The sequence below is a fragment of the Ricinus communis genome, chromosome 8 (assembly GCF_019578655.1).
Source record: "Ricinus communis isolate WT05 ecotype wild-type chromosome 8, ASM1957865v1, whole genome shotgun sequence".
Classification (NCBI taxonomy): Eukaryota; Viridiplantae; Streptophyta; class Magnoliopsida; order Malpighiales; family Euphorbiaceae; genus Ricinus; species Ricinus communis.
The window spans coordinates 11,950,499-11,974,748 of record NC_063263.1 but is presented as its reverse complement, the minus strand read 5'-3'; the positions used below and the strand labels follow the sequence as shown (position 1 = coordinate 11,974,748).

Genomic DNA, 24,250 nt, shown 5'->3' with positions numbered 1-24,250 from the left:
TCCCCTCAAAGAATTGCCTTCAATTGTACAGAAAAAGTGAACTTATAATCACTTTAATGCTAAAAACATTGACAGGCAAAAATTCAAATGTAAAAAACATTTTTCTTAAAGATATGAGAAAGGAACAAGAAGAAGAAAATCAAAGAAATAGAAAAGAAAAAATTGGTGGGCAATGCCGACAGTTTGGAGAGTGATCGATTCGAGGATTATGGCTAAAATTAATGTTGAGTTATAACAAGAGATCTCTCAATGAAATCTTTAAAAAGAAATTTAGAAACTCTTAACTTGAATGTGCTCTTGAGTCCCCTATAAATGTAATTAGTGTTAAAGCAATATGTAACCATAGTGCATTTCCTTTTCACTCATCCATTGCTTTCCTGAATTCCTAGATAAGTATCAACATTGTGTATAGTGTATGTATATACTCTTTGCATTGTTCAAGATCTTGTTAGAGATGCTCTAAGCGTAATCTATAACAAATTTAAAATTAAAGAGATCAGAGAGAGAAAGAAAAAAACGAATAAAAGAAGAATGAAAAGAAATGAGAGAAAATATATATATATATATATTTAAATTAAAAATCATTTTGTCATAATTTTATAAGTTTAGAATTTGTTTTTAGAGATAATATAAATTTAATAAAAACTGATTTACTTGTATCAAATTCTAAAAACTTAATGGTAATAAACTTCCAATTATATAAACACATAAAATATTAATTTACAAATAAATTTTATAAAAACTTGCAAAACTCATAAGTGAAGAGATATAAGAAGTCTCACTTCATATCCAAATGGTATGAAACTCCCACATTTGAATTCTATTAATGTAGTGAATATGTACAGATGATGACAAATAACAAGAGTTATCCTAGGATAATTACAAGAAACCATATGCTTAATCACAAGCAACATGATAATTCTTACAATTCAGAAATGAATGTTTGAATCTTTTGAAAGATGTTTCAGTATTAAATCTTTTGATGGAATAAATTTCCCTAAAAAGAAAAAGAAGGAAAGAAAGAAGAACAATCAAGTAGAAAACCTTATCATTCTAAAAACATAGTAATTTACTCTCTCATTTGAGAAAAAGAAAAAAAAGAGAAAATCATATAATTATTATACATTTTATAAATTTCAAATAAGGAATAACAATGTTATTTAGGAAAGAAATCATATATCATGATCCCAAGTTTCAAGACTTCGTTAATTTCCAATTATAAACATTCGTTCGACATTAAAGCTTCATGAAAAAACCCTTCTTTGATTTTCTTTTAAACAGGGAAATGTTCCAGGAAAATAAAGGAGACTATAGCTAAACTCCAATTCCAACCTTATACATATATAAAAATGCAGAATATTTTCTTACCTTAAATATCAAATTTTATATACTTCCTTGTATAAATTAAAACCCTAATTTTGTTTTTGATTCACTCTGATTCTTGTTATAGCAGGCGTGATGATGAGAAAAACCTTCTACCACAATTTCCTGCCAACAAAAGCCGAAGAAGAAGCGACAGTAGCTCGCAATGCAAAGCACCATGTGACTCGAACCATAGTAGAAGCAAGAGACTGGCAAGTCACTCCACCGCGCATGATCGACCCAAACAATCCGTGGCAAATCAGAAGAACAATAGCAAGAAACGAAGTCACCACAGGTGAGCTCGTTTTGTCCCATGAAGAAATGTTCGAATACGTGTTCAAGTTTTGGAGTCTTGAGTCAGCCAATCATCTCCTTCAAGGGAACAAGTGTTTTGTCATTTTGATCGACTATACAGAAGAAACTGTGCCCAAAAGCTTCCAGAGCGCTTATGTGAAGACTGGCGCCAATGACAGTTACGTTTTAGGGCTGATGGATGTCGTTCGTGTTAGGGTTGTTAATCCAGGAGATGAGATTGGTTTGTTTTGGGACATGAGACCTTCTTCTTTTGGTTTCGGTTTTAAGTTATTGCGTAGAGGAAATTCACATTAGTTTTTATACATAGAGATTCAAATGTATGCACGTACCTTTGTTTTTTGGGAATGGAATGATCTCTCTTTTTCAATAAATTTCTGGTTTTAGGGTTTGTCTGATTTTCCTTTTCCAATTTCTCGTTAATGGACGGTAGTTGAGCCAAATTATAAAGAAGATACGTTTCCTTTTTTGTTAGTTTTATAATTGGATATAATTCAACAACTCTAACCGTAGCCGGTCGAAAGTTGGCTATTGACGATTGAGTTACTAACTCGGTAACATAGTTAAATAGAATTTTATCACTTAATTTGGTAATATATAGTTTTATTTATTAATCATTCAATTTTTATTAGTTGATTTATTTATTACTGTTAATAATTTAATTAATAAAAATATAATACAAATTAATAAATAAAATCACGTATCATCATATAATTAATTTGATTTATGAACGACAGACTGAATATTGCTTCCACGAATGAGTATTAATTGCTTCCAATGTGATAAAAAATTGCTCAAAAAAAATCTCATGAGAAACGAGATTTTCCCAAAGAAGATGGAAACAAATATTTGTTTGTTTTTCCCTGAAAATATTTTTGACCCAAGTTTATAGGCTTCGGACCAAGAAAAAGAGAGCCCCGCTCGACACTTAAATCAAGCCCAATCCTTAGAATGAGCCATTTCAAATTTTTCAACTCGCTATTTTGTAGGGTTTTCTTTTTATTTATTTTTTTCAGTTAATATTGTCATATATTAATATAATAAATTAATTACATGTCAAAATTATAACTAAAAACTTTTAAAAATCAATATAGATAATAAAACCCATGAGATCAAGGACTAAAATAAAATATTATGAATTAATTTAAACAAACACCTATTTTATCGTATTAAATTCTGATATTAATTAAATTCACGAAAAGAATTTAGAATAATAAAAAAAAAGATAAACAAACTCAATAAATTAAATTAATTTGAACTTGACTATTAGTAAAATTTATATAGTTTTTTTTTTTGCTATAATGTTATATGCATTTTGATTAATGTCTCTTAGTTTATTATATTACACTAATAAGCTTTTATATTTTTAATAGTTGATTTTAACATTTTTCTCATTTGATGAAATGAATTATTATTCTCATCATGTCATTTTTTTTTGTCATTTAATTATTATTTTTATCTAAATTATCAACTCTACCCTTATAAATAGAGATATTTTAATATTTTTAAATTTTATCTAATTGTATTAATAGCCTAAAGGGTTAAATTTTCTTCAAAATATTAAAATAATTAGCCTAAATCTTATAATCTAACAATTTTAAATAAGAAATATAAATTTTATTAAACTAACACTTTTATATTTAAAATTTAGATACTTTATTGTCAGAATTATAAAATTATATAAAAAGATTTTATAAGATAATATTTTTATAATTAATCAACTTAATTAATATTAAGTTGACTATCATGAACGATACTAATATAGTAATATTAGTAAAGCTAAATTGATTTTAGTTTTACTTAATATTTATTTTTAACTGAAGTATGTAATAATTTAACGTAATACAATAATAAAATATTAAAATTAATTATAAAAATAGAGAAATATATTAGTATCATTTAACAAAATTTATGAATATTAAAATATTTAATCTATTAAAAATATATTAGATATTTTATTCATATTTAATATTAATTTTTAATTTAAGACCGTGACATGAATTTTAAAATAATTTGCAAGTGTAGAAAGTAAATATAATTTAAAATAAATAAATATATAAATAATAACTGAACGACGGGCAACACAAATAATAAATAAAAATAAAATAATGAATGATAGAAACGGAAGCCGTACAAGGCAAAGTCAAAAAGCCTTTTTATCTGATGGAAAGGTCACTCTTTTCTTTCCTTTTCTTTTTCTTCTTTAAGTACGGATGTGAATTAGAGCTAACTTAATATATAATATCTTAATCTATAAAAAAATAATTAATCATTTAGTAATCTAATTAAATTGTCTCTATTATAATCTCTTTTGCCTCTATTTGCTATAATAGTTAGTTAATGCTTATCATATTTTATAAATTACAACCAACTCCTAATCATGTACTAATAATAATAATAATAAAATCTAAAATTTTATATCATAAGCAGTTGATATAGTCAAACGGAACAATTTAAAATAAAAACTGAATAAATATAATAAAAAGAATTTGAATGATGTTGTCATTCTAAGTTAAAAATAAAAATAATATTATTTTTATATGATAATAATTTTTTATATTTATTATATATTTTAATATTTTATATTTTAACTAATTTAAATTTAAATTATAATTTTATAAATGATCGTGAATTATATTGAGTTGATTTTATTTGTCAAGTTTGATGTTTATATAGAATTTACTTTTATTTTTAATTAAATTTATAAAGGCATCAAATGTTTTATAATCATTGTTAAGCTAAACTTTAAATTAATTTATTATTCATATGAGTTTGATTAAAAATATTAATCAAAACCTTCTTACAACTAATAGTTTAGCTCCACGATATTTTATGTGTATGTCTACTTCAAATCTTTATTTTTTACAAATTTTATAGAAAAATATAAAAAAAATCATAAAAAATATTAAAGAAATCTAATAACGAATCATAATATTTTATTAAGTTAATATAAATTATATTATATAAGAAAAAGTAGAGGTTATCTAAGCCTAAAAAATTATCGATGGTGAAATTAAAAATAAGAAATTTTAACGAACAAAAACTAAATAATAGAAAAACGGTTAGAGTATTTGTTAAACTTTCATAATATTCTTCATAAAATAGTTTATTCTAATTTATATTAATTTATTAATATAAATATTAAATTTGGGATAATCTCAGAAATTAAAACAAATTATAGTACCCTAACTTAATGCTAGGATGCTATCATTATAAAAATAGACATTAAAATCCGATGTAATAATAAATAAATAAAAAAGAAAATAATTTTATGTCCAATCATCATGGGGGTGGAAAATGATGAAACTGGAAGGTGCCAAGAAACTGTCCAAATGTATTTTGATTCGATTTAATAATTTTAGAATCCAAATTAATAATTATTACTTGGGCTGGGCCCACGTTGCAAACGTTGGCCTTTATCTTATTATATATGTTATTACGTTTTTCGAAAGGGCTGCTTGCTACATAAATGGCCAGATAAGCTGATCAGTCCACGTCATCCTCACGCTCCCACATCGCATCTGAAATACACGCGCAGCTCTTTTCAGCCGCCGTATGCTCCCCGTGTCTAAAGCGTGGGGAATATCAGGAGAACTTCTATCTATGAGTGATTATGCTGATTAATTTGACTTGGCAAAAATATCGTTTTCAATTTCGGACTTATTAATTTTATTTATATATTAATTTTTACTATATAATATCTTAACATAGCAAAAAAATTGACATATGTGATTATTAATTCTTTTTTTTTTTGTCTCACTTCGCATCTTATTTACAAATTTAATATTTAATTAAGAAAATTAAAAACTATGGACGTAACTGTTAATATAATTTTATTTTATTCTCTCATCAAAATGTATTTTGCTATTGAAGTCTTTATCTTTACTTTGTGGACCAATCCACCTGGAGGGTATAAGATAGCAATGAAGCTGATTTCTTGATAAAAATAAAATGTCTTGATTTCCTCTACTATATAAAATTGCTAATAAAAAATTACTTATAAACTTTTTTTAATAAGCCATGACATTTAAGAATTTTAAATTATTAAATTAAACTACGTGATATTTCTATCATATATACATATATATCTATCTAATTTAGAATTATACGGGTCTATATTTTATATTAAAAAAATTCTTTGATCGCATTTTAAAAATAAGATATTATTTGTCACCGAAAGAAATATCTACAACTCTTTAGACACCCGTGAATTGAAAAAAAGTATTAGTGATAAATTTTTATAATTTTGATATTTTTAATTACATACGGAATCTCTATTATTAAAAAAACTATACCGATAAATTATAAATTTTTAATAAAATATAGAAATAGATATGTGAGTTTCCTAATCTTGATATCAATATCTCATTTTCTTTTATTGGATGAAGAAATGGGAAATAATGTATACTTCTTGTTAAAAGAAAATGTAGGATAATTATTTGGTTATTATACATAATAGGATTCATATTGACGACAGCATGAGAGGCATACCAATTTGGCAGGGAACTTGGTCTTCTCAACAAATTTAGTGGGGCACAAGCAAATTGGAAGAGCATTGAAAATGTTACTGATGCCTTTGACCTCAGTTTGCCAAAGGATGAGGACCCACTCCGATCCATTGTTTTTAGCTACTTTGTAAGGAGAGTACTCCATTTCTTGAGCACTTTTAAAATTTTCTCCCCCCCCCCCCCACACACATATAATAATTAATAATTAATTATTTTAAAATTAAAAAAATTAAATTAATTACATATAAAATCGAGATGAAATTATTAAGAGTATTAGAAAAAAAAAATTTATTTGTTGTACAAAAGGCATAATATAATATGTGAAACAGTTAGGGAAATAAAAGTATGTAGCCCACTATGATAAGGATGGAAATTAGGCATATATTTCAATACTATAGTGGGAGTTGGAATTATTATGTATTTGAATAACAAATTATCACACTATCGATAAAATTGCAAATATGAGACTACCCCTCCTCAAAGATATTGTTGACTTTTTTCAGTTTTGATTTTACTTCTAATTTCTAAAATCTAACTTAAATAAATTTTTATTTTATTTTAAATATTTAATTTTATATGTTTGGAAGAATATTTGATGGTTCGAATTTAAAATTTTTATTATAAAAATGAATTTAAGTTATTATATTCATTGTTAAAAGTTAAAACATGCTTAATTAAAAAAAAATTATTAAATTCTAAAGTAATAAAATTAATTATAGTTAATCCCAACAATCAAAAACTTTTAAATAAATAAATAAATTGAGTTCTTTTAATTAATATTCTAAAATTTTTATTTTGCATAATTATGATTTAAAATATTTCAAAAAAAATAAATATAATTATTGTCTGAACCGACCTGAAAAAGAGAAATATAGAGCTAAAACTTAATTATATATTAATAATATTTTAGGGAATTCTCCCAAAAATCAGAATATTTGAATGCAGTAAATGAATAATTAATTAATTTTATTTTAAGGATAATGTGGCAATTCTTTAGCCAACCGGTGACCCTTAACAAATCCACCCAACCCCGGTCTGAATCGTGACTAGGTCGATCAGTTTGCTGGTTTATCCAACTAACAGTGAATTAAACTCAACCTTGAATAAACTCCATTGTGGAGGCACCCGTCAGATCAATGGCAGATTGCCTAAAAACATAAATATGATACGGATTGCAAGGCACAAATGATCAATTTCGCCCCTCAACTCGTGTCAATGGGTTAAATAAACTGAATTCTAATCCTTTCAATGAAATTTTAAGACATTTTAACTGAAAGTTTTTGATTTATATATATATATATATTAACAAACTTTTAAATTCCACCACTGCCGCAACCATGCACTGGTTTAAATGGGTATTAATGGTTCGATTTATTTTATTTTATTTTATTTTTTTGCTTTTCTTTGGCTTATAACAATAGATTTTCAATTCGATATAATATATTTGATAGAATTATAATGAAGGATGGAGAGTTATTATTTTTATTTTTAAAAAAATATAAGAATTAAAGAAATAAAATCTCTAACATTCACAATTAATATTCTTGAAGTTTATAGTTTATTTAAAGGAGAGTTATTAGATGCACCCTTCATCAACTAAATTTCTTGACTAATTTAGCCTTTAAATACAAGTTTAGGGATTTATTTATCAAAAAATGTTAAAATTCAGTCAATCTAACTCTTTAATACAAGTTTAAGGGCCAAACTGGTGCTTTGTCCGAACTTTAGGAGAACTGCATCACAACAACTAAAATGTTAACAACTCGGAATATAATTTTAGGTGGCCAATTGCCCATTGTCTTATTGAAAATGTATACTTTAGTACTCCAAAAAACAATATTTACATATGCCTCCTTTCCTTTATTTGCAGAAAAAAAAAATAATAATAATAATAAAGAAAAATTGACTCTTCACTTAGAATAGCAAAAATGATCTCTTGCACTTAGTTGGAATAACAAAATAATCTAAATATCATAATGCAGGGGCCACTGTATCTATGTGAATTTAATTCTTTATAATTGTTTTATCAATTCTTGCACTATTTATTTTTCACTAAATTTCTTTTGAGTATTCTTTATTTAATTAATATAATTTTATGTTATTTTAGTATCAAATTCTATTTCATAAAATTTCTTTTTTTTTTCCAATTTCTTTTAGTCAAGCTAATAAAAAGAGATAAATAATTTTTGTAGCTTCATTCATGAATTACATTACTTGTAATTAATAAAAGTATTGCTTCAAATTTTAATTCATAAATTTTATCTTAAAAATGTTATAATAATTAAAATTTACTTATAACGCTTTCTTGGTAAATTATTTAGTTTGATAAAATTCTGATGTTCGATTTTATTTATATAATTATTAAATTTTACAAAAAATAATATTTGGTGTCATTAAAAAGAAAAATGTCATATGAACATTAGGACAATTACACCTTAAATACTAATTATAGCTAATATGAATATTGCATAGAAGGAAAAAAAAAAAAGTGAAGACCAGGTTGAAACTCACTGAGTTGAAACAAAAAAAAAAAAAAAACACAATCGTGAGACAAACGCGTCTCTCTCGCGTGAGCCCCTATAGATTCATTTTGATGTAATTACAAAATACAATGCAAAAGAAAACTGTATATATAAAAAGTAATTAGAATGGTGTCTGTCTGTAGTCTGTAGGAGATAACTCTATAATTGAAGGTTAAATTAAATGATCTCAGATTATTAGTATTATTATTATTATTTCTGTAATTAAGTATGTTTATCGTTTATATTATTCTTTTTTTCTCCTTAAAATTTAAAAAATAAGGTTGATTTGATTGTTTTATTAGAGAGAGCTCTTATTAAGAGCTCGAAAACAAGAGAAACGCAGAGACAGAGAGAGCGAGCTTGGCTTTTGCCATAATAATGGAGCCCGAATCTGGACTTCGCTCTCCTTCTAATCCTTCTCAGGTTCTTTTATCTTTTTCCTTTTTTCTTTGTTCAATTCCTTTCTCTTCTTTCTTTTTTGTTTCATTCAATTCGTTTCTTTCTCCTATTTGTCTTTCTTTCTCATTCTTGGTTTTTGTTTCTCTCTTCTCCATCAATAGAAATTGTTTCAAATCTTTTTGGGGTTGTTATAAGTGAGTTGGGTTATGGAAAAGTCATTGCTTTTGCTTTCGTTGTCTGAGTTACTGATTTATGATTTTGAGATCTTAAGTTGGTTTCATTTTGTTAATTTTTGATGCTTTTCACTCTGGTGAATCCATTTTGAGATGGGTTTTAATATTTTTGTTGGTAGGTGGCCTGTTAGTCAACTTCCTGTGAGCGTATCTTGCCTTTTTTTTTTCTTTGGAGTTATTTTGTTGTTTAGAATAAATGTGTATATATGTTCTAGAAATGATAAGTGTATATGTTATGATAGAAAAGTGATGGCTTTTAATGTTTCTGGAATACTGAGGTTGCTAAGCTACGTGAGGGGTTTGAATTTTGGCTTTTATTCTGAACCAGAATCTCAATAGTTTCATAGGACTCAATTTGTTTTTTGTTGCAATCTCAAAACCAAAGCTTTACGTTTGCTGGGTTTGTAGTTCATCTGAAGAACAGTTCTTAGTGTATCTTGTTATTATCATATAGCTATTGCAGAACAGATTACTTTTGAGTTTTGACCAAGGCTAGATATTAAGGTTACATCCATGGTCATGACTTGGTCAGAATATGGAAAAATTAGGTGCCTACATGCTATAAGTTGGAATACGAAAGTGAAGAATTCCTCACCAGAAAGATAAGGTTCCAGTGGAATTTTTGTGTATTTTCTGCCTGATCATTAGCATGTCACTGAAGCTGTACATCAAGGGCTAAGATATACTGATAGCTATGGTATCTCATCTCTTTTTTGTGTGTATAGATTTCCTTGTCAAAGTTCTTTAGTGCTTTTCAGGTTAATATTTGTTCTTAAGAAAAGATGCGGTACTTACTGGCTTAAACTAGGGTGTGATGACTGATGTGTTTTGGTTTACCCATATTTTCATTTCATTCTTAAATTATTAAGGGGATCTGCAACGAACTTGATAGGAATAATGTTTTTTGTGGAACTAAGTTTAGTTGATGCCTTCTGTGAACCTAAATTAATTTGTGTGGCTATGCAGCTTTCATGGGTTAATCTTTCCAGGAATCTAATATTAGCATACCAAAGCTTCGGTGTAGTATATGGAGATCTTAGTACTTCACCTCTCTACGTTTTTACAAGCACATTTGCTGGGAAGTTACGTAATCATCACAATGAAGAAGTAATATTCGGTGCATTTTCTTTGATTTTCTGGACTCTTACTCTGATACCCTTGACTAAGTATGTCTTTATCCTACTCAGCGCAGATGATAACGGTGAAGGTAAGACAGCTTACTTAAATAGGATTTTCCCTTCTGTGAAGGCCAGTTTTATACACTTTTTACCAATACCTTTGATTCTTGTCAGGTGGCACATTTGCTCTTTATTCATTGCTTTGTAGGCATGCAAAGTTTAGCTTACTTCCCAATCAACAAGCAGCTGATGAAGAACTCTCAACTTACAAGTATGGCCCCTCAGGACAGAGTTCTGGCTCTCATGCACTGAAAAGATTTTTGGAAAAGCACAAAAGGCTACGGATTGCCCTGCTTGTTGTGGTATTATTTGGTGCTTGCATGGTTATAGGAGATGGTGTGCTTACTCCAGCAATATCAGGTATTGGATTCTATGGGGTTGCCGATAACATTGTGGTACTCAATCGTTATGAATACATCATGCCCAAATCTTTTTGTCAAAAGGTCACTTTTGATCAATGGGAGTACTGTAAGAAAAATGCTCTACTCCACTTTAGGTTTGAGTTTATTCTGTATGAGTCACGATATGAACACGGGCATTGCAATTTCAAAATTTAGAAGTTAATGTAGCTTGTTAAGCTCTCTGCTTCACAATATGGTGTAAGATGATTTTGATCATCTTATTATGAGAACTGGTGACTTGCATAATTTTATTATCAGAACCTTAGTGATGATATCTACAGCTGCTGATGCCATATGAATTTTCAGTTTCTGCGGTGATTAGTTCCATGGATTGCTTTATCATATTTATGCTGATAAATTATTCTTCAGCAGCCTCTTCTGCTTGGTTTGTTGCAGAAATTGGCAATGTCAATGGTTTTTTTCCCTCTGTTCAATAAATGTTGTTCATGGACTAATATGTTATCTTAGAGAAATTTCTTTTCCATTGCAGTTTTATCATCAGTGTCGGGATTAGAAGTTACTGAAACTAAATTAACAAAAGGTAACCTTTTGTTCTTTTAACTGATTTCTCCATTTCAAGTTGGTGACTTATAACCCATATTGATTCTTACATGTTTTCTTAGGATACCATGATACTTTGTTTGTTTTCTTTTTTCACTTATTGTTGTTACTCTTGCTTTAGGTGAACTTGTGTTGCTTGCCTGTGTCATTCTGGTGGGCTTGTTCGCACTCCAGCATTGTGGCACTCACAGGGTAGCTTTTATGTTTGCACCTATTGTAATCATCTGGTTGTTGTCCATATTTTCCATTGGGTTGTACAACATTTTATACTGGAACCCAAAGATTATTCGTGCAATTTCTCCCTATTACATTATCAAGTTCTTTGGTGTGACTGGTAAAGATGGTTGGATCTCTCTCGGAGGAATCCTCCTTTCAATAACTGGTACGTAAAGCAGGGTATTGTTGTAATTTGACTAGACTTGCATCAGTTACTGCACTGAATTTGTTTTTTATATAGCTGGAATTTTACCATGTGCACTAATTTGTTGCATGTGATTGTGTGGCCACTTAATGAATTTGCTTTTGTTAAAGTTGTAATTTGGCTCATTAAGAGTTGCATGAAGTTATTGATTCAGTTTTACGTGTTGACAACCTTAAGACATTGACTGCTAAGAACTTTCTGGATATCAACAGGGACTGAAGCTATGTTTGCTGACCTTGGTCATTTTACGGCTTTATCTATTAGGGTGAGAACAAAACTAGGCCTACCTTTTCTGTAACGCATTATTTCTTAAAAAATTTCCTTCAAATGATAATTTGAATAATTCTTACATGTGCAGCTGGCATTTGCATTTGTTATATACCCTTGTCTGGTGGTACAGTATATGGGTCAAGCTGCATTTCTATCTAGAAACCCCACCTCCATCAAAAACAGTTTCTATGACTCAATTCCTGGTATGCATTTAGATTATGTTGCTTCTAGATCTGTTTCTACATCAGATTTGGTTTAATTAACATTCATTTGGATGTTGCAGAACCTGTATTTTGGCCTGTCTTTATTATTGCAACGCTTGCGGCTATTGTTGGGAGTCAGGCTGTCATTACTGCCACTTTCTCTATTGTTAAACAATGCCATGCCCTTGGTTGTTTTCCGCGAGTTAAAGTTGTCCATACCTCAAAACATATATATGGGCAAATCTACATCCCTGAAATAAATTGGATCCTCATGATCCTTACTCTAGCAATAACTCTTGGATTTCAAGACACAACTCTCATTGGAAATGCTTACGGTAATTCATCCCTCTGGGCATGTATATATACAATTGTAAGGCATTTGTGTGCATCAGTTGTGCAATCATGACATGCGTGGATATCTGTATAGCATGTGAGAGAAGTTTATGGTTAATATCTCCGGACAAAGGTTTTTGCTCATCTCTGCATTTTCTGCCTCTCAACTTGGTAGTGTGGTCTTTTAGACTCTAAACTCTTACTTATATGTATGTTCCATAGCAAGGCCAATCAAGTTGCTGCAGAAGTCTCACTGCAGCTGCTTCCCTGCCTTTCAAAAGGGAGAGAAAATGGGGTGGGGTGTTGTGGGGGGTTGGTGGGGTTACATTTCATATTCTTTCTCTGTATTTCTATTGTTCTCATAGGCAAGTTACTTGACCATGGGTCTTTGTTTTCAGGACTTGCGTGTATGACAGTTATGTTCATCACAACATTTCTCACGTCGCTTGTCATAATCTTCGTTTGGCAGAAAACTATCCTACTGTCTGCTTCCTTCTTGCTATTTTTCTGGTTCATTGAGGGTGTCTACCTTTCAGCAGCTCTCATGAAAGTGCCTCAAGGAGGGTGGGCACCACTCGTGCTCTCAGTCATTTTTATGCTCATCATGTACATCTGGCATTATGGGACTCGTAAGAAGTACAACTTTGATCTGCACAACAAAGTATCATTGAAATGGCTTCTGGGCTTGGGACCCAGCCTTGGCATTGTCCGTGTGCCTGGTATAGGCCTCATATACTCAGAATTGGCGACTGGAGTACCTGCAATCTTCTCCCATTTTGTAACAAACCTTCCTGCATTTCACAAGGTTCTAGTGTTTGTTTGTGTAAAATCAGTCCCTGTTCCATATGTTTCTCCTGAAGAACGCTTTCTCATTGGTCGAGTATGCCCAAGACCATATCGCATGTATAGGTGCATAGTGAGATATGGGTACAAGGACATCCAGAAGGATGATGGAGATTTTGAGAACAAGCTCATACAAAGCATAGCTGAGTTCATCCAGATGGAAGCAGTAGAACCACAATTTTCTAGTTCTGAGAGTCCGTCACTCGATGGCAGGATGGCTGTTATGAGTACCAGATCTGTTCAATCAAGCTTGAGTTTAATAGTAACTGAAGCAGACATTATTAGCATCGACTCTATTCAAAGCAGCAAATCTTTAACCCTCCAGAGTCTGCGATCTGCTTATGATGATGATAATCCGCAAATTAGGAGGCGCCAAGTGAGATTTCAGTTGCCGCCAAATCCTGCTATGGATCCTTCAGTTAGAGAAGAGCTGATGGATTTGATCGAGGCAAAGGAAGCAGGTGTTGCTTATATAATGGGACACTCATATGTGAAGGCTAGGAGAACGTCCTCATTTTTGAAGAAGCTTGCTATTGATATGGGATATTCATTTCTTCGGAAGAACTGCAGGGGCCCTGCTGTGGCACTCAACATTCCTCACATCAGCCTTATTGAAGTTGGCATGATTTACTATGTCTAGTCTTTTGGAGGACTCCATCATCCATTGACCTTACGCATTTGCCATTTTGAGCAGGCAGGGAATACTGAGGCAGCTCATGACATTGGAGTGTCTATGGAAGGATAACAGTTATGGGTTGGTTATGTTTTGCGAAGTAGATTCCCTCTTTTTGTTGCTCTATTTTCCCATCTGTAGATAACATTCTGCAATCTGCAGCCATTACATGAATTATTTATTTAGGCTTTTCACATGAATAGTTATCAAAAGGTAAAGAAGAATAAAGAGAAGGATAGCATATGAAATTGCAGTCCTGAATTAGTCATTCTTTACACATTTCCATTTCCTTTACCTCTTCCCTGCCCAACTTACAATTTCCCCTAAAATGATAATTTTTATGAAAATTGGCAGCATTTTTTATGAATAAATTTTTAATCAACAGTCTCTATTCATATGAATACTTGTTAAAACTGAATTGTCTATCTAATGTATCATTGGATTTAGATAGCAATAGTTGCTTTCTTGGGGGCTTATATTGGCTTTATTGGGATAATAATTGTATGGCTAGGCGTGAAGAAGAGATTAGCAAGAGAAAAGAAAAAGTAATTTAATTTGTGTGGCTAAAACATGACAAGCTAGAGCAAGTTGGATTAGATACACATCAGAATATGATGTTATTCCATCAAGGTACTGAAAGGATATGGAAGTGCTTAGTGACACAATAATACAACACTTTGCATCAGACAAACAGGTATCCATGAAATCGACAGAAACCGAGAAACAGGCATGTCAACGTCTATATTCACAGGATTTGCAAAGGGGTAAGTGGGGCTTTACAATTCCCATCTCTGACTCTCATTCAGTAAGAATTGTTGGAGATGGAGCAGGCAGAAGATATTCTGTGTGGGTCTTCCTCTTTCTTTCTTTTTCTTCTTTTCCTAATGCTAATTATTATTATTATTATTATTATTATTTGAAAACTTTATTTTACTTGTCATCATAATATATTGTAAGCACTTAATTTCAATTTTATATGTTATTAGTCAAAATCAGTTGGAATAGTAGAACCACAACTGCTCGGAAATTCAAGCTAAGAAATGTATGTAGCTTGCTTGACCATAATCAATACTTCATTATTTTAATATAATTATTATTTACACATATAATTAAGCTTATTTGAACAGAGTAAAAGTTAAATAGATAGAGGAGCTAGTACCAACAAATATAAGGCAAAACACCCTATAATTAGGAGGTACCACATTTATTGTTCTGTGGAAATAAACTGTTGAGGACAACATCATCACTAATCACAGCTACACCTTCATTGTCAAAGTTGAGCCTGCGCTTAACCTTCTTGGTCCTGAGAGAAAGCCACAACATGTACATAAGCATTAGCCTCATCAACTTGTACAAGGGAGTCCAAAGGTGTCTTGGGATGTCAAAGTGAACAGTGGACTATCGCTTGGTGCATTAGTATACTATACATACCTATTCAAGCGCTCGTTGATATCTGAAAGTTGTTTTGAAGGAGTTTCATAAGGGTAAATGCTCTCTCCAACAAATGCGTAATAGCTCTTGGTCATATTTGAGTTCAAATCATCCTGCTATATCTACCAGTACATTAATCAGAAAATAGCAAGAATGGGATATAAAGTGGTTTTGAGTGGAGACGGAGAAGTGCTTGCCTTTGACAGTCGTACTGGAGAGAGATAGACATTATGTGATGGGGAGACTTTCTTTGGAGAAATGTCAGGAAGGCTTGGAAATGCAGAATCTATTAGGCAGCAAAAGCAAAATAAGTTTTTTCTTGACATGATCAAAACATGGACAATTGAAGAGGAAAAGAATTAGGGGGAAAATTCAGGTGTACCTATATTTTTAATGTCAGGAACTTGTGTTGGTGGTTCTCTATGGTGAATCTCCTCCAAGAAAGATTTGACACTAGGAAGGAAAATTCTATTGTAAAATGTAATCATTTCAGCATATTGTCCCCCATTTCTCTGTTTCAACAGAGCTGAATGCTTAGAATTCCTGAATGTGATGGTTGAGACAAAATGTGGATAAGGAATTGATATCTACCTCATGATTGCCTGATACGGACCAAAAAATTTGAGATCTGCATTGTGGTTGCTTCATATAGTTGTCATAAATTTGTTTAAAAGTCAGATTTACTCCAGACATCTGCAAGCCAAAACAAGAGCACAGTATCATTAGAGAATGAACAAAGAACATATGGATGATTTGAGTAAGATTAACGCAAACCTTTGCAAGGCCATAAAAGCAACAGAGGACAATTTGATCCATATGTCGATTAAAGAAAAGGGTAGTCCTCTGATTGAGGATCTGCTGGAAAAGAAAATAGACTTTCTCCCTGAACTGTTTAGAGAGTTTTAACCTTTCAGCTATACTTTGAGTTCTGATAGCACCTAACTTTGCCATCTGTGAAGCAAAAAATGCTGTAAGTAAAAAGAATGAAGCCATAAAATATGGAGCGAATTAACGAATTCGAAGCATTATTATTTAGTCTGGATAATTTCACTTTATGATCATCCTCCTTGTCTGTTTACTATCAGCCGTCAGGTTACCCTTAGAGAAAAGATGTGAATAATTTCTTGATAATTGGTTGAAACTCAATGCAATTTATGTCATGTATACGATAAATTTGTAACTGTGAGAAGGATTATTAAACTGAATGATGTGATTAATGATATCATACCTTACTGAAAAGAACATTGATTGCTGTATCCGAGCATGTTGGGCTGCAGAGAGATACATAACCAAGATTTAGTTCAGATAATGGATGGCAATCACATAATCAACCGTAATGAAAGTATTATGGTTTCGGAAAGGCACATGCCTTGTAAACATATTTTGCAAAGATGATGATGGGGATGCTGATGTTTGCTTGGTCTGGGGAGTGCTAAAAGCTGTCGGACAATCTGTTTTTGGACAATAAGTGGAATTGTGCTTTAGCACCACATCAGCATGTTCTGTACAAGGTCTCTTTGGTGAGATAGTGCCTCTATCCTGGGCTTCAAAACAATAAAAACAAAATAAAAAGAGGTTGGAATCAAACAAGATTGGACACATGATAACAATTCAAGCAGAGCATTCAGAAAAGGTATATAATACAGTGTTTTTGAGCTGACAAGCAAATTATCAAAATTACCTTGTGAAAGTTTGTGCTTTTGCAGGATAGTTGAGCAAAGTAAGCCTCCAAAATAAGTAGGGCTGACAGTTTCAAGTGACGGCATAGGTTGGGCCAATAGCTGAAGTGAGTTTATTTCATCAGAAAGAGCTGGTCTTGCAACAACTAAAGAATTATACAAAGATGAACCTTTTTCCCACACTCTCCTCTCTAACAGCTGCTCTTCCATTGAATTAAGATGCCGTCTCAATTCCCTGGGAAGCGTTGGCTCATGGATGATAAAACTCTCGATCACTTTACTCAGGTCAAAAGCTGTTACTCCTGTTCTCTCAAAAATCACAGACAGCAGCATCCCGGTCCCTGTCTGCGCTGCTGAAACTAGTTCAGCAGAACAAGCAAGCAGGCATCTATGAAACCTCTCATTGCTCAGTAAACCACTCAAATGATCGCTAGTGTTCGACTTTCCAGCCTCTGATTGACACACAGATTCCAGAACTCTATAATATAGTTTGAGAGCTTCGCTGCGCCTCTGCTCTGACCACATGCTTTCCATCAAGTTGACGTCTTGCAGACTCGACACAGTTTGCCGCTTTGGAAATAAGGCCGACAACACAACATTGGCTCTTGTCATCACTTCATCAAGTATACTCTTATCATCATGAATACCTAGCATTCGCTCCAGCTCTGCAGATGGTTTTGAAGGAAGCGGAGAAATAACAGTTTCAAGCCATTTTCTTGTAACCTGAGCACCAACAAGAACGCTTCTACCAGTTGCATGCGATGCAGGAGAGTGTAACACAGGGAATGCAGCTTCTGTAAATTCAGTTTCACCGATCTTTCTCTGTTCAATTCCATAGTATAAAGCAGAAAGTTAAAAATTTCCTACTAATGAAAAAGGTTAATTATCTTGGTATATGACTAATAATTGGATGTATTACCTTCACTGCCTTGATATCTGTGGTGCCTTGAGATGAACTACTGTCCTTGCTTTTCAACATTCTTGACTGATACCAATATAAAAGGGATTGTTCTGTGGAGTTAATTTGTTAAACATATGAATCAACAAAAGAATGAAAATAAAACCAATGAAGCATCAGGATAAAGACTGCTAAAAACCCAATACAGAAAACCAATGAGTTGAATATAACAAATACTATCATCTTTAACAAGATAACTTATACGATGATCGTCAACATAATCTAGAAATTATGGAACCCATGATTAAAACAAACAAAACAGAACACAAGAAGAGAAGTTATATACCTGGGAAAGTAAGTTCCACTCTAAAAGAAGAAACTTTAATATTGTTTGTATAACAGAAGAAGGGAAGAATTAAGAAGAAGAAGAAGAAGAAGAAGAAGAGGTGTTCAGAGGAATGAGTTATCGATGCGATAAATTTGGCAGGGAAAATTGTAAAGAGGTTATTGGGCGCGTCTCCTGCAAGCTATGGGCTACTAAAATTCGGTAATATCACGACTGTTCTGCTATCATTCCCGCCAAATTCTTCCTTCCGTAACTTACTATTCCTTGATATATTCTTTTTGGCAAGATTTTAAGGGAAAAAAGAATTGGACCTTCGAATTTCATAAAAGATTACAGATTCTGCAAAGCCTAGTACAAGTTCATGGGAAAAGTTATGTACCTAACCTTCCTGAAGCCCATTTACAAGCTTATATGCATTTCCCCTTTGTCTTCGCAATAACATTTTAAGTCCTTTGTTAAAATATATATTATTAGTTTAATCCCAAAGTTTTCTCTTTAATTAGCATTTGCATTTCTGAATTTCATAAATATGATATGAGAATTAAATTATATTTTTTTTTGTTAATTATCTAAACTATTTTAAAACAAAGGATGTCAATACAAGTTTTGTTAAAGTTGGTGGAATTATAATAATTTATTATGCATCAAATGAATTTTTACTTACTACTGTAGTTTACTGTATTTTGATTTTTTATTCTCGGGGTATTGCCTTTCTTGATATCAAATAAAATAAGAATAACTTATCTTAAGCAAACCGTTTATACATATTTAAATTAGCTATCTGTTCTTTTTTTATAATTATGTATTTAAGAATATAAATCGCATCCAATTTATTTTTAAGAAATCAATCACGTCCAATTTGATACATATTGTAGGTTTTATGTATAGAATGTTGTTTTTACAATAAAATAATTTAAATATCTTTAATTACGTAGCTCACCTTTTCTTTTTATATATTTTCTTTCATCTTTTCTTATCTTTTATTTTGTGATTTCTTTTATTTATTTTCGAAGATAGTGAAAATAAAAAAAAAAGAAAAAAGAAAAGAATTAAACATTTTCTTTATTCATCAAACCAAACTACAAGTGGGAAAAAAAGGATTTTTTTTTAATTCCCTTTTCCTCAAACTCCAAAAGCTAAAATAAAAATTGGACCATTATAATTAACTCATCCAGTATTCACATTTGATCAATTTCTTCATTTATAGTAAAACACAAAATCCAAGTATTTTGCATTGTTATTTGCCACTAATGGGAATTAAAAAAAGAGTAGAAAAGAAAAAAAAAAAAACAAAGAGCAGGTGTAGGCGGAAAGGAAGAAGGAGGAAGTTAAAAAGAGAAGATGGATATTTAAATATTTTTATTATTTTTTATTCATAAATATTTTTACTATTTAAAATAAATTAAATAATCGAAAGAAATTAGTAAAATATATTAAATTGAAGGGATGGTGATTTATAGATTTAAATACCTAATTGTAAGAAAAAAATATTAAGACACCAGAATGTAAGATTTTAAAAATTACAGATGCCAAAGATGTAATTATCCTTTTCATGCTAATTAAAAAGCCGCGCAACGCAAAGCCTCTTTTGGCGGATAGACCGAAGAGGCTACGACGACGACGACGACAGTGCAGAATGTAAGAAACGGCAGCGTTCAGCGACGTCCTTACTCTTCTCCGCCTTGCGCAATTTTGAATCTACATATCTTCAAAGTGATTTCTCATTATTACAGTTAATGATTCATAATCCATATCTGTCCCTCCCCACCCCGCCCCCCCGCGCGCGCCAAATGCCATATCATAATGCTATAAGATTTTTTCGTTTGATCTGTTCTTTTATGGTTTTTTGGTTTCGATGATTTGTTGATTCAATCAATTAAATAATGTGAAGATGATTTCTTTTGCAGCATCTGAGAAAATAGATAGTAATAGTGTTTGCCTGGAATGTGCAAGAAGTTTGCAAACTCATGTCACTTTTTGATATGATTTTATTTCATTCCTTTTTTCTTTATTTTTCTTATAAAAAAATTTAGAGTTTAGAAAAGTGAAAGAATTGAATTGACTACATAGAATTCAGTTAAATTTAAGTCTAGCATTTTTTTTTTGAATTGAATTGTGGCCAAATTATGGATTTATGGCATGATTTTCATTTCTTTCAAAATGCCTTCAAATATGATCTTTCCAAACATGAGAATTGACAAAATTGGATTGAAATTTAGTATTTTCAATTTCCAAACGGCACTTGATAGGATTTTGGAATTTAAGAAATGTCTTTGGATGAGTCACTGCTTGTTAGATAGATGAAATAAGTAGTTATAGGGTTTATCAGAAATTGATACTTACAATTAAATACTAGCAGGGTTTGTTGCAAATTATATATTATTGGGAAAATTTTTGGTGTGGTCTTAGGCAATTTGCAGGAGTGAAAGTGAAGACATGAATGACTCACTAGTCATTTTGATAAAATAAAGTGCGTTGTAGGATTCCTTTTTTCTTTTGCCATTTATTCCGTATGCAAAAATTACTCTTCAGTTTTGAGCTAGTTGCTTTAGCTGTGCAGGTGTCTTTAAGGTAAAGATAATTCATTTGTCTGCAGTAACTGGCTAGCAACTGCATGTATTGCTAGTTACTCAGAAGTGTTCTATGTTTGATAATGTGGGCCTGTAGGATCACCATTATGGTGTTGAAACTGCACCATAATAGTCCATGTCCTCCTTTAAAATCATGTTGCATAAATGGTTTCAGGAGTTTCTATCATGGAGTTTGATTATCATGTCATAACGGCTGACAAAATCTTGGCTATTTACACTGAATGTGCTTTCCTTTCAACAAATTATCAGATGACATTAATAAATCATTCAATGTCAGCATGAGAGGAAGATTTGTCATCCAAGAAGGGTCAGTCTTATAGCTGGTCTTTTACTTGGGTCTAAAAGTAAATTGAAGTTTATCAGTTGCTCACTCTGAAGTCTGCATATAATTTGTTTCAATGTTCAGCTTGGGCTGCCAATTTATTTACTGATTCAGTGACTTGAGTTCTAAATGTCAAATTTGGTTTTGAGAATTTGCTGCATTAATGCTAAATTTGCAATCTGGTTCTTCTTTCTTCCTTTGTTTTATGTTGATCTGTTGCTGAACAATTTTAGAATATTTTTTTATGCCATGTTACTTTCGTTCACGACAATTGCGTCTTATTTCTTATTGCTTGTCTACTCATACACAGTTGCTCCTTTTATTTTCAGCTGTCAGTTGCAATGAAAGCTAACTCAGGAATCTTTCAATTAGAGCAAATTTCATTGGAAAAAGTCTTGAGTGGTGCCTCCAGTTATAAATGTAACGAGCAGGAGCCTGCACATCTACCGGAAGTTAGGGTAAAGGAATTCACTTGCCTAGAACCTCATCTTGTAGATGTCTGCAACAGATCTTGCTGTAGGCCTATAAGGTTGATTTTCTTTACTTGAGTCCTTTTTTTTCTCTCTTTTTCTGGATATTTGTGTATGTTAACAAATATTATTCCGGCTCATAATAATGTATATGCCGGTTTGGTTCCGAGCTCAATACGGAATTTGTATTTGCTTCAAAATTGGGCTTTGATTAACTTACTCTAACACTCTCAACAACAGGAACTTGCCTCCCCCTAAAGACAACCTGCATAACATTTTAAACTCATTTTTGATGAAGGTAGACCTTTTCCTTGATTCTTCTAAAGTTGTAGTTCTGTCAATGTCTCTGTTCTGTCATGTGTGTTATCATTTTTCTTTTCTCTTGTACAATTTCAGGATGATTTGGAATACCGATTGGATGATAACAGCAGCTACATGGGTTTACTCAGCTGTTCGCCCCCAGTGCGTACAAGTAATCCACTAGTCTATGATGTAAAGTTTATTCACCAAAACCTAGTTAAAAAGCCCACATTTGGAAACTCCATGACTGATCATCATTCGGGGGTGAAAGTTTCTTGTCATGGGACTTCTGAAGAGAAACAAACCATAAGGATTGAAGATTTTGATTCTGGCGGTTCCAAGTCTTGGTGTGGGTGCCAAATTGGGACTTCTCAATAATGCTAGCACCTGCAAATTCTTGGTAGTTTAGGTGTTCTCAAATTCTGTCCCCAATTCAATTCTATTTCATGATGTGGGTGCCAAATTGCAGTCTTGTAGATCTTATTTTTGGACTTCCTGGTTTCTGTAGACAGAAGTAGGATTTGGTATGAGAGCAAAAATTAGGAAATGTACATACAGAGGGTTGACATTTGTATATAAAAATTGTGAGTAGACTTTCTTGGTCTAGATCAGTGCTGATCGTTTGCAATCAAATTTTCATGATTCTCACCAATTTGGAGGGGCAGATTTCTAGATTGAATCTGTTTATTTATGCAAAATTCATGGAAACTTGGACACTGTTCAGTTGGTAGCCTAGCCACAACCAGAATCCACCCAATCTACAGGCCGTATCAGCAATAGACGGTGCAGCGTAAGTTTGCATAATCTCCAACATGGAATATGGTCATAGGGTTTGGGTATTTCTCATTTCTTAATACAGTCATCACATAATAAGCATCAATTTTCTTAAAGAAGTAGCTTCACCTATCCAACAGCCATTACTGCCCTCAAAACATATTGGTCAACCAAGAAGTTAGCAGGTGGATTACCAACTCCCAGAAAGCAACATTTCATATTCAAACATCCCTCTCCTTTTCACTTACAGTATATATATACATACATATATGCATACATAAATGTATCTCTAGTAACATAAACAAAACAAAGATATGGCAAAGTTTTCCGCAAGCAGATGTGGGATTGTTGCATTAGTACTAGTGGTGGCCATTTTGGTGCAGAAGGGAAATGGTCAGGACACTTCATGCATAAACCAGCTTGTTCCTTGCCTGAATTACCTAAATGGAACAAAAGATGTGCCTGATACTTGCTGTGAGCCTCTAGAAAATGTGATAAAATCAGACCCAGAATGCCTGTGTTCTATGATAAGCAATGAAGGCAGTGATCAAGCTGAGCAGGCTGGTATTAACGTTACTGAAGCTCAACAATTGCCTGGTAGATGTGGACTCCATGTTAATCCTATCTCTTGCATTACTGGTAAGAAATTGTCTCCTTAATTGCTCATTTTTGTTTTTATTTTTTATTTTATTTTTTATTTTTAAATTAAAGATTTAAATTAACCCCTTGTAAATATACTTATTGGTGATTTGTAACAGGTTCTCCTAATACCAAGACCTCTGTTGATAATTCTTCAGGATTGTTGCTGTTCCCTTCTTGGAGCATGATGATGGTGGCTGCTGCAGCTTTTTCCATTGTTGTTCAGATTTTTTGTGTGTAAAACAGCATGATAATGGACAGATAGTTTTGATTTTGTGATGGAGATCTTGCTTACTCTTTCATTTATTAATTTCCCAAGTATTCTGATAATATACAAACATTTTTCTTCAATCGAATCAAAGATGTGCATCTGTAGTTGTTTGATCATAAATAAAAAGTACTGTCTGATTTTTGTTGCCTATAGGTTTAACAGTAAATACGAATTCCAAAGTTGCATGTTATTTTGGACAAATATATATTTATGTTTTTAAATTTATATGATTAATTTTAATTTAATTTAATACATATTTGAATTTTATTTTTTTAATATTTAAATATTTAACTTTTAATTTAATTTAATA

General features: G+C 31.6%; 3 protein-coding genes across 7 annotated transcripts; 2 read left to right on the top strand and 1 right to left on the bottom strand.

Annotated features, from left to right (window-relative positions):
* The first annotated feature begins 8,881 nt into the window (after nt 1–8,881).
* On the top strand, nt 8,882–14,496 carry LOC8273072 (potassium transporter 4). 2 transcript variants are annotated; one of them, XM_002512761.4, is made up of 9 exons: nt 8,885–9,127; nt 10,303–10,543; nt 10,629–10,874; nt 11,406–11,456; nt 11,598–11,858; nt 12,110–12,162; nt 12,256–12,370; nt 12,451–12,705; nt 13,102–14,496. In XM_002512761.4, exons 1-9 carry the CDS (start codon nt 9,083–9,085, stop codon nt 14,184–14,186), a joined length of 2,352 nt encoding a protein of 783 aa, XP_002512807.1. In that variant the 5' UTR covers nt 8,885–9,082; the 3' UTR covers nt 14,187–14,496. The 2 variants fall into 2 exon arrangements, with proteins under 2 accessions (XP_048233876.1, XP_002512807.1); XM_048377919.1 differs by lacking the exons at nt 12,110–12,162; nt 12,256–12,370; nt 12,451–12,705 and having other exon boundaries at nt 8,882–9,127.
* A 778-nt stretch (nt 14,497–15,274) lies between these two features.
* LOC8273071 (retinoblastoma-related protein-like) lies at nt 15,275–18,911 on the bottom strand. The gene is made up of 11 exons (XM_015715319.3): nt 18,574–18,911; nt 18,249–18,340; nt 17,332–18,151; nt 17,020–17,194; nt 16,879–16,921; nt 16,425–16,601; nt 16,242–16,343; nt 16,033–16,162; nt 15,848–15,936; nt 15,651–15,763; nt 15,275–15,522 (listed from the first exon to the last, which is right to left on the bottom strand). The coding sequence occupies exons 2-11, from the start codon at nt 18,306–18,308 to the stop codon at nt 15,408–15,410; spliced, it is 1,824 nt and encodes a 607-aa protein (XP_015570805.2). The 5' UTR covers nt 18,309–18,340; nt 18,574–18,911; the 3' UTR covers nt 15,275–15,407.
* A 1,160-nt stretch (nt 18,912–20,071) lies between these two features.
* Nucleotides 20,072–24,088, top strand: LOC8273070 (non-specific lipid transfer protein GPI-anchored 30). 4 transcript variants are annotated; one of them, XM_048377547.1, is made up of 5 exons: nt 20,090–20,305; nt 21,816–22,015; nt 22,197–22,254; nt 22,353–23,669; nt 23,789–24,088. In XM_048377547.1, the coding sequence occupies exons 4-5, from the start codon at nt 23,345–23,347 to the stop codon at nt 23,908–23,910; spliced, it is 447 nt and encodes a 148-aa protein (XP_048233504.1). In that variant the 5' UTR covers nt 20,090–20,305; nt 21,816–22,015; nt 22,197–22,254; nt 22,353–23,344; the 3' UTR covers nt 23,911–24,088. The 4 variants fall into 4 exon arrangements, with proteins under 4 accessions (XP_025011979.2, XP_048233504.1, XP_015570921.2 ...); XM_025156211.2 differs by lacking the exon at nt 23,789–24,088 and having other exon boundaries at nt 20,072–20,211; nt 22,353–22,920; XM_015715435.3 differs by lacking the exon at nt 23,789–24,088 and having other exon boundaries at nt 20,110–20,286; nt 22,353–22,920.
* Nucleotides 24,089–24,250: the final 162 nt, after the last annotated feature.